The 11704-nt window shown below is 33.7% G+C and overlaps 1 protein-coding gene across 1 annotated transcript in view; it reads left to right on the plus strand.

Moving 5' to 3' along the window:
* The window catches only part of LOC108692849, a 101084-nt gene extending 90452 nt beyond the window's left edge, over nucleotides 1-10632 (plus strand). The window contains exons 2-3 of the mRNA XM_018201354.1: nucleotides 9023-9058; nucleotides 10499-10632. Of these exons, the coding sequence (XP_018056843.1) occupies nucleotides 9023-9058; nucleotides 10499-10632 (170 nt within the window). The remainder of the gene's footprint in view (nucleotides 1-9022; nucleotides 9059-10498) is intronic.
* The last annotated feature ends 1072 nt before the right edge of the window (nucleotides 10633-11704 follow it).

Genomic DNA, 11704 nt, shown 5'->3' on the forward strand with positions numbered 1-11704 from the left:
TGTGTGTGTGTGTGTGTGTGTGTGTGTGTGTGTGTGTGTGTGTGTGTGTGTGTGTGTGTGTATGTGTATGTGTGTGTATGTGTGTGTATGTGTGTGTATGTGTGTGTATGTGTGTGTATGTGTGTGTGTGTGTAATGCTAGATATATATGTATATGATATATGATATGAGTTTGTTGATTCTTATTATAGTAACTATCATTGTCGATCGGCATAATTTCGAAGCAACTTTCATATCTTTAAAAACACAACGCAATCTATCATATGTTTTTTTCATATAATTATCATCATTATTATTATTTCTAAAATCCAATTTGAATATTTTAGATCAATCGATATCGCGTAAATCATATGAATATCAAAATTCTTTAAAAATAATATTACAGAACCACGATATTTCTCGCAAGAAATTAGAATAGCTTTCTTTTTGTTCCTTCTTTCAGCATTTCTTCAAAAATCAGCATGACTAGTATCCGATGTTGTAAAAAATAAAAATTAATAAAATTAAAAAAAAAACAAATCCCCGTAAATCCATTGAATATCGAGAAACATCGATCCTACGCCAATGGCTGACTGCATCAGTGTTCACACGAGGTATACCCCACACGTATCCCCACATGACTGTAGTCGCCGCTTTCCCCTTACCTCTCCCTGTTTCGCCTGCCTTCTCCCCCTCACCCACCGCTCGATACATGTGAGGCATTCGCGGCTTCAGTCGTCGTTGGGACGTCGCCGAGGTCGTATCTCTGATCCACTTGGTACTTCGGTGCGTTTATCTACGTACGTGCGCGCGCGCGCACATACACGCACCTACACTTATATATTTACACATCATACATACGTGATGCGCGCGCGGTAATTTATGTTATGCACGCGTGCACGCTGCTCGCCACGTAGCGGAGAACGAGAAAACGGCCGGGTGCTGGTGACACGAAACGGATAAGTTCCGGTGGGAGAATACGACGAAGACGACGACAACGAACGCTGTGTGCTCCGGTTCACGATGTTACAGTAGTGTATGTGCGCGGAACAGTGTGCAATATCTTTTTCGTTTCATTTTTTGTTCTCCCCTTACCTTCGCGTTTGTTCGCTGTACGTGCGTCGTGTGCCGTGTCGTGTGCATCGCGGGAGTAACAACGACGGAGCTTGACGCACTTTTTTCCAAATCCCCGCGAGACCGAATCCTCGCGGATCATTAACGGCGTGATGCCCGCCTCGTCGTTATTGACCTTGTCGTATTATGTCGAGGTACCGTGAAAACATCGGTGCCGGGAGGAGCGCCTTTGACCCCGTCAGTCCGGAGAACATATTGAAAGTTGACAGTCCGCGCCTTTGGTAGCCTTCTCTCGCGAGCCACTCCCCTCGAGATAAATCTTCGAAATTTTAACTTGCGGACGTTTAGGCAGTAAGTAGTTCCTGGTTACGCTTTATTTCTGGATATGATTTCTCCGCGAAAACGACCGGGGTTAGGTTGAGTTCGGATTAGACACGGATGTTTGGCGTCTACGACGCGACATTCATGTTCACGAAAATAGTTCAATTTTTCTTTGAAATTAATTATATTCGTTGGATTCGTAAATTTACAAATGCGTCTAATTATGATTTTTTTTTCAACTTTTCGAATTTTTTAAATACATTTATTTATTTTTACTTCTCATGTTTATTCAAAATCCATGTTTTTTGATTAATTCGACCAGAATTAATCAAATTGAGCGAAATTAAATTTTTGTAAATGCGCGCAAAAAACGAAAGTAAAACGAAGTATTTGAATTCATTATAACGTATACAACTATTTATGTACTATTTGCGCTTCACTGTACCTTCAGATTACGGAATCCGTTGATTGCGTACAAATAGAGAACCGCATGAAATACCCGTGTAACTAACGAGATGGTTTTGACTGGTTTCGAGGGGTTTGGAAAAATCGTGCGACGACGGGCCAGTTAGCCAGGAGGAGAATCGAGCCACACCGAATATCGAGAGGCGTCAGTGACAAGTCTGCCGGATACGTCGCGCATCGAGATATGGATTGGTCGATGAAACGCCGAACGTAAGTTCCTGCTAGAAAGTGAAATCGAATTTCGAAAATTCTCCCGCGCCGCTAGTCTCGATGGATTGATCGATCGATCGATCTATCCATCCATAGATCGCTCGAAAGGTCAATTTTGAGAATTCCAATGAGATATAAATTGACAAGAGTCATTCTGTTCTTGTTCAATAATCAGTAAGAAATAAAGACGGAACGACTCTTGTGTCGATTTGTGCCTCCGCTGGAAAATTCCCATTGTAAGACCAATATCGCATGTGTACGATAATTTTTTCAAGTCTATTGATTGGCTATAGGACAAAGAGGTCCGAAATCCTCTGTCATGCAGCCAATTGACATGCTTGAAAAATTCATTGTACGACAGAAAACGGATACATGTGATATTGGTCTAAGTCAGAGGCGACGAGGGATGATTCGTTCCAAAAAAGTCCTGAGAGATCGCTTGAGTGAGGAGGACATGTTACGTCTCGCCTCGAGTATTGATTATATCATATCATTTTTGGGAAAGCGTTGCCAGCTTTAACTGTGCATAGCACGACTGGCCAAGTTTATCTTGTCAACGAGGACTAGGACCATTAAATTTTGAAAAAAAAGAAGAAGATTCGTCCCAAAATGACAGTAGAGGGAAGAATCCCTTTACAGAATTGTTTACCATGAGCTCCTACGCAGTGTATTTTCGTAAACTGTTTTGTTAAACTTAGTTCCTTTTCGACAATGGGACGCAGACGACGCAGTGCCGAGTGACCGGACAGAAGTCCATAATCTGATCTCAAAAAAAAATGAAGATGCGAGAAAGTAGCAGACTTGACAATAATCTGATGCATCTTGTGCGTGCGAGAAGAATCGTCGATTTGTTACATCACAGTGCGAGGAATTGACGCTTATCAATATTATACCGCCAGCACTATCACCAACTATCGGATTATTGTCGTTTAAACTAGCGTCGGATTATGTGCGCAATTCGCAATTCCCAGTTCGCCATTCGTACGAAATAGTCCGTGAATAATGTTCGCTATTTGTACGAAACAATTCGTGAATAATGTGAACAGGCAGTTTCATCGAATTCACATTCGTTGTTTATCATCTGTGTCAATTCAGTGCGGCGATTATTTTTTTACGAAATCGAAGAGCGCAAATCAGTCAGTTCGTGTCGGTTCATATATAGAGCAATATAATGGTTTTACAAACAATGACCGAGGAATAGTTAATAGTTGAAAGTCCGTATTGATAAACAATGCATTACTGCGAATTTACTATGAATGATGAATCGTGAATCGCTTATCCCGCATCCGGACGTATAATGTTCGCGAAATTTAGTCACATGCGTATTTGAATTTGGTGCTGCGGGTCAAATCGACATTTGCTCGTTGTTTGCTAATCGAAATAATGTCCTCGGGTGCGCGGCACGTCGTCGATAAATCGTGAGAATCGACAGAGACTATGAGATCAGCACGAATTCGTGGCGCGCTGTTAAGTTTTCGTGGCGTTCTGGAATTTTCATAAGCTCGTCAATTGACGTAGTTTAAAACACGCGTCAAAGTACGAAACGCTTATAATATCTGATTTTTTCAACGCGCTACAGACGCGGAGAATATATTTTAAAAGAATTAGCACATCAGTGATCGCTTCATTTGCTTTTAACATCAAGATCAAAATTCACCGTCATTACACATCAGATTTCAATTCTCGCTTTGAAGTTTCCAAAATTGTACGTATGACGCATATTGCGGATCATCGTCGAGGATGAGCGATGCGTGGGATACATCGTGTTCTACGTCGCGAAATTTGTGTCGCCAAAATTTCCATGAAGCTTTTTATCCTCGCCGCCAATTTTGTATAAGTATAGACTCTGTGAATTCGATCGGTAACGAAAGATTTTTTTTTATCGACCAACGCTGAAATTTTGGGGATACTCTTTTTTTTTCTGCTGTGATTTTCGGCAATTACCACGAATATTTCGTCATGCATATGATAGGTAAAAACATGACGAAGCGCGGAAGAGCGTAATTTTGCCCCTACGGAAGTCTTCGTATTACAATGAAACGTCGAACAATGACTGTGATACGATTACTCTAACACAAAGAGTTTCTACCAGTGGCTGAATATTTTCCACATTCTCTCGAGATTGGCAACTTAAATGTAATAATGTGTGAACGTTAAATGTATAAATTATGCGGCTATGAAAATTCATAGCCTTGTTATTTAATAAATTAAAAATTACTTTTTCCGTAATGTACAGGATTATTATGATTATAAATTAAAAAATTTGAATGACGTGAAAAACTCGCTTTCTGAATGAATAATTTGAAGAATGATGAATAATTTGAAGAAATTTTTTTAAAAGTGATGTTAAAAATAACATATGATAGAATTTCATCATAAAAGCAAATATTCTGTCTAAATCTCGAGGTAACGGAAAATTAATAGATAGATAGAATCAAAGATATTTGATAAAAAATTTAACAATAAAAAATATTTTTTACAATAAATATCTCATGCGCTGTCTATAATAACGAACAAATAATATTTAACTACAGTTTTATTAGGAATATAATGTTCTTTTTATTATATTTCAAGTAGAATTTAATCCTAGCAAACTATGGACTTTTGCGATTTTTTTACATTGTTATTTTACATTTCTTTGAAACATCGTAATTAATTGAAAATAAAATATTTATTTGATTTATATTTTTCTTTGTATGATGTAAGTCTTTGTCTCACTTCGAGGTATAAATTTTACATGCTTTGAGTTAAAAAATACGAGTTATAAAATTCAGTCCAGAGATATAGCGTGACAAAGTTGCAAGGTTTCACATCCTGGTGACCAAATAACAAAATACTAATGGCTTATTAGAGTTAAAGTATGAAAACTTATACTGTATAATTAGCACGACATGATAGAACACCATCATCCAAAGGTTTTTTTCGAAGACTTCCATTCCGGCTTTTGCTTTAGTAAAAGATGCTCCGTTCGCTCAATGCGACAGTAAATCTTGAGTAAGTCTCTCAAGTAAATCTTGAAATTTGACATTACTTGGATACAATATTTTGAAAATTAAAAATCCTGCAAATCTATGTGAACTACGCGATAAAGGCAAAGTTTAAAATCATATATAATTCTAAAGAGTTGATATTTCCTCGCGAGCATACTACTCCATAAGCGCGGATTATCTCGGTCGAGAGCTCAGGCAGAAGCGTACAGGCTGGCCTTTCTCTCATTCATTATTCGTGCCGATTCCTTGCGTTTACTCGAAGTTATGACCACGCTGTCGGTTGCATAATGACTCGTAAGCCAACAATGTTGTCGCGTAATCAAATGGCGCAGACGTTTGTTCTCGCTGCGAATAGGACTGCGCATTATTTCTACGTTAACAATTTCTGCAAAATGAAAAAAGAAATTGTGTAGTTGCAGATAGTGTTCACTATCCATGATTTCTGTTTCAAGCTAAATCTTTTAAAAGCATCTGGACGATCCTGAAAGTAATATAAAATCTAGAAAATTGTGTGTACATATATATATCTCAGTGTAATAAATACAAAGAGGAAAGATAAAACTACATAGTTTAATATTAGTGTTAATAGTAACTATAAAATATGATATATAAACTAATAATAATAATAATAGTATGACTACATTGATAGTGCAGTGATGATAATTATAAAATTTGATACGTAAATCGGAGTAATACTAGAAGATCGGAGTAATACTACACATTGGCGTTTATAATAACATTTTATACGATACTAGCTAAAATAGGATGAGAGAGGAATGAAATTAAAGAAGCTAATTACTGATGTATGATGTTTGGTAACATAACAATCATGGGCAGGCATTAACGTCAGGTGAACCGGTAGATTGCAAACATGGTGAACAAATCGCGAACAAATGGTTTGATTTCGTGCGTGTGTAGGTCGGGATAACAACACGCTCTAAATATATTTCGCGTAAGATGGATATGTGCTGTTACGTATTCAAGTAAAATCATGACGTGCATCAGCTGACTAATCCAGCCGACGCATGCATAACATAGGCATAAATATTGTAAATTGAATTAACGTGAATATTGGGTATTCGATATTACATATGAGATTAATTTCCCTGAAACTTCTCCGTTATCGCGAATATAATCGATAAACATAACTAAATGTATACGCAACACATGTGACTTTATACCAAATTATTATTCACAGGCTTCTTAAGCATATTAAAAAACTGCAGTATATATATTTAAAAAATGTAATATGTCTTCATATTTACAATGAATTTATGAAATTCAAATGTTATTATTTTATTAACTCCATGCGATCTTTATTATTATGAGAACATGAACGTATTTTTATACTGAGATGGCATTTTGGAAATTTAAAAGTATTTTTAGAAAAATCTTTAAGGAATCGAGATCACAACTGATACATAGAATATAATCATCGAATGTATAATATTACCTAGTTTGAGAGAACAATTTTTTAATATTTATCGCTAGATTTATGTATGGGATTAGAATTAATCGTATGGAAAACAACGCGACGCGAAAGTGCGCGTCATTTTTAGCATTATCGCGGTATTCTCTTAACGAACTCGGCGCTAAATCAACGTGAAACATGCCGTAAATCTATGCGGGCAAACTAGTTAGGCAATATACGGAGATTCCACGTGGATTTACGAGCGACGGTCGTCGATATGAGCAAAAAGAAGAGAAGTGGTTCGCACGAGAGCGGTCTGCTCTTTGCGGTTAAAGATTTTCGGCGGCCCGCCAGGAAGGCGGGCAAGGGAAGCAGACGAGAAAATCGATGAGTCGACCGGGACGAGATGCGATAAATTTTCGTTGGCATTACCGACTGCAAGAAAGTCGCCGAAGAAGCTTTTCGAAGGGAACGACCGGTTGCCGGACGAAGCACACGAAAGGGTCAAACTGCGAAGAGGTAGTGTAGAGGAGAAAGAGGAAGAGTAAAAGAGAGAGAAGAGGTCGTTCGATCGAGGAGTAATGAGAGCTTACTGGGTGTAATGACCTCCACCTTGGGTCAGCGCCGTGGCGAGTGAATTGTGGACCCTTTGGGACGCTCGATGCATTCACATCATTTATTCGGTCATTGTTGATTTCAAGAATAAAGGATTAAGATCAGAATGTCAGTAATTCGAAAATTAAAAGTTGCCAGAAACAATATTTTCTAAACGAGACCTACTTGTATTTAATTAAAGACAGATCTTCGATTGTCAAACAATATCGAATATTTGAATGCCTTTACTTATTGACTAGATATAAATTTATTTAACATAAATCACAATTTATGCTTTTTGCACGGAAATATATCTTTATTAATAATTAATTAAACATTATCTATATGCACACATTTATATGTACTCAACTGTGGTTTGAAACTAAAACTGAACATTTTACAACTGTTATTCGAAATAATCGTCAGACCATAAACTTTAAATTTAAATTTATATTTCAGATATCATTAATGTATCTATTAACAATTTTCTGATTATATCGCTTGAGGCTTAATTTTGTCAAAAGGTTTAATAATATCGTTTGAAACGATTTTAATGAAAGAATATTTAATTTAATATGAATATAACACATTCACGTCAAAAACTTAAACAAACGTTTAACATTCATTAAATTTTTTTCTGTCAATTATCAACATTAAATTTTGGTAGAAAGTGTCGGACGTAATATTCCTAACAAAGGAATATTTAGAAAGCGTTTGCTTGAATCGTATTGAACGACATTTTATATTTGGCTGCGCCATTTTTCGGAATATAATAACGCTAATGCAAAAATGTTATTTGATGAGAAGTGGTTTTCGAGGTGACAATCAGCATAATTTTACTGATGATTGTGAAAAATATTGACATGATGTTTGAGGAATTTATTTTTTACTGTTAAAAATTAAAAATTAAGCTTGATAAAATAAACGATTAAAACTATGTACTTTTGTATGTAATATCCATAATTTAAATGAAAATTAAATAATAATTTTCGTTTATTTCTGTTCGATCAAGAATTATCAAAAGGCAAAATTTTCAGAGTATTGAGAATAAATGATAATTCGTTTTTGCACATTAATAATATTCTAAAAGTAAATATTTTATAATTGCAAATACAAAATTGCTTTCAATTTGCGTTTGCGCTGCGTGAACATCGAGATTATTTCTGTCCAAAAATAACACGTAATTGGAATAATAATTCACCAGAAAAGGCTATTCACGAGAAAATGTTACATGCACCTAAATTTTCATTAAAGACAAATTGACTCCACGTCAGTAAACGAAAGCATCAACCATACTTCTGGCATACCATATATAATCCAACAGCATGTATTACACCACGTGTCGAGTATGGCCTGTCTTTAGTAATGGAACACCCGATGAAAGAAAGACACCCTCGTTTCCTTTTCGGCATTGCACTCACGTTTCTCTGACAGATGCCGATTGGTACCCATAAACTCAGAAAACAGCGGGCTACAAGCAGTCAAGTGCATTCACCTTTTCAACGAACCTTTTTTATCCTCCGATGCACATGATTTTGACCTAAAATGTTAATTAAATTTACGTTCACAAAAAATACATGATATATATCAAGATTTTATACGTTTATAAATCTATATACAATAAAATACAATGCGAAATAACATTATTCCTTGCTATATATAAATAATAAATATTTCTTAAACATCTTTAAATTTTTATATTAAGTTGTAATTGAAATATAATTATTAACAATTTTGTTAAAAATTAATAATAGTTGTACGATTTAATAAAAAATTAAATTTTTCAATTGTTTGTGGTTTAAAATTTTTTACGAATTATCAGATATATATTCTCAAATAATACATATTGTACATAACAAGAATTTTGATATAATTTATCTTACATATATATGTTGCGTGCGATAAAATGTAACTGTAGACTGTAGGTACACAGTATCAAGCATGTGAGAAATGATTATTCTTTTATTTTTTTCTTTCAGAGTGGACCGTATCGGGAACAGACATGATGACACGAGGTATATAAATTACTTGGCATTTATCGAATTTAAATACGTACATTGATTCTTCTATCTCTGTCTTTAATCTCTGTCACTAATATCTTTATAACTGACAATTTTGTTATTAATATTCATGATAATGTTACGTTGCTCAATAATGACAAATAAAAAAATACAGAATGTTTTACTTTCAATTTGTTTCTAAATAATTTTAGAGGAGAGAAAGAAATGTCGATTTTATTTTAACAGATAGCAAATATTGTTTTTTTATTTTTAGCGTTCTTTGTTTAAAAAAAAAAATATTAATTTTCTTTCTCATTTTCTGTAAATTATAAATTTTGGACAAAACGCATCTTGAAAGTTTGTTTTTCAAATAATGCATGAACATTATTTAAAAGTTAGTACATACATTTCACTTTTAATAAATAATTGTACTGTAAATAATTTTGAGAAAAATATTTTTCAAATACTAAATATTTCAAAATATGAAGCCGAATTTTTAGCGAAATTTCAACATAATTGTCAGTTTAATTCTTCATCTTCTGATTTATTTTAACACATATATATGTAATGTATCTATCTATTAAATATAATGTAAAATATAACTTGAGATAAAAATAATTTTATTCTAAACTAATATAAAAACATCATAGATATCGCATGAAAAATTTATAGTTTCATAAAAAAAAAAATATTCTGCGATAAGCGAGGGAATTCCTCTTGGCATTTCCTCTAAAAAATCTTACATGAATCATATGATATTTATAATACGTATTCATCTATAAAAATGAGGACATGAATTGTGATCAAAAATAAGTTCCTCTATAGAAAACTCTATTATATAATAATAACTCGAATAGCCTTTTGAAATAAGAAGATATACAAGATATTAGCGGCACGCTTATTTGTTAGAAGTTTGTCATTTACGTGTTACCGTAGCTACGCGTGCCTATCAGTACAAATAACATTCTTTTAACATTGAGAGAATTGTAATCCTAAATCCAGCACTTTATGGTTATACAAAATATAAATTCCTTTACTTTGTAGAATATATTCTTGAAGTCGTATATAAATGGAAAATCCTTTGACATTAACACTGAATAGGCCCCTAAATGATAGAATATTTTTTGAGTGTTTTGATATTTAAAGAAACACGGATTTGAGATCATAGATGTGATACTGCAAATGCACTTTCTTAGATCGTAATTTAGAAAATTCTCTAATGGCTATTCTTTGGATATAATCTTCTCCACAATTAATAGTAGAATTAAAACATTATCGAGAAAAAAGAATTTAGATGCGATTAAAACCATGAATATTAATGATTCGAATAATAATCGGCAAAATTATTTTACTATACCAAATATGAAATCTCGGTAAAATTTAAAACTAACTGGCGAAAAAAAATGATTTCAAAGTTGCCTATAAAGCCATGAATACGTTGAATTCTGTTGTTAGATTTGGAGGAGGATAAGAATAAATTAGAGATGATGAAGCAATGTAATGCTGTATATAAAATAAGCTGTCTCGATTGTGACGTTTCGTATAGACCAGACGAAAAGGAAAATCAAAACAAAGATAAAGAAACATAAGAATAGAAACATTAAGAAATCCAAAGATTTGCGCACGGTAGTATCAGAGCATCAGCTGGAACATGGACACGAATTAGATTGGGATAATATTTCAGTATTAGATTCAGAGTTTGTTTTAAAAAAAAATTCATGTCTGAAATGATATTCATAAAAAATAAATAAATGTTATTAACATACAAAATGATCCGGAGCGATATCCGAAGCATATTTTCCTTTATTTAATATAACTTCCCCCACGTAACTCCGGCGTTACCCTTTCCATCAGTTTTTTCTACAAAAATTGTTTATAAACGAACTGTCATGATTTAAGTTGAACATAAAGACTTTATTAATTGATTCGTTATATCAAGTTTACTACGTGATCTTGATAAAACTTACGGAAGTTATTGTACATAGGTATTAGATTATTGTTGTTTAATTATAATTTATTATATATTACTTTAATTATAATTTATTATTATTAATGTAAGAATACTCATTCCATATTAGAATCTTAAGAAAATTATCTAAGGAAATTATGTATGGAATAACTAAGAAAGATGAGCGGGAGTACTTGACTGATTTTAATAACAAATTCTCAGGAGTATAATAAGATACAATAGTTGACTACTTTCTCTTTTAAGGTTCTACTTAGAAAATATAACTTGATATTAACGTGCGTCCTTTCGGATTAATTTTACAAGTTATAACGCGAGATATAAAACTCTCTCTTTGTTGCATTGGTGTGATAATATATTCGTATGCGTAAATTGGATGAAGGAATTGTGTAACTGAAGATGACGCAATTTAAGGTCAAAACGTTTGTTTATTTAATTATTATGTGATTAAAATATAAAATATTAGCTGCCAACATCTTGCGTTGTGGTATATGCCATTGAGAAATTCGTAATTTAGAATTATAAATTAAAGATAAGCTTTATCATGCGTCTTAATTTCAAAAAGACTCGCAAACGACTCAAATATGGACGGACAAACGAATTCTCATAACAGAAATTATTCTAGATAACAACAACGATGTTTGAAATTAGCAAGATCAAGAGAGGATGAGAAACACAGGGAAAATTTAATCCAT

The sequence above is a fragment of the Atta colombica genome, unplaced genomic scaffold (genome assembly GCF_001594045.1).
Source record: "Atta colombica isolate Treedump-2 unplaced genomic scaffold, Acol1.0 scaffold83, whole genome shotgun sequence".
Taxonomy (NCBI): Eukaryota; Metazoa; Arthropoda; class Insecta; order Hymenoptera; family Formicidae; genus Atta; species Atta colombica.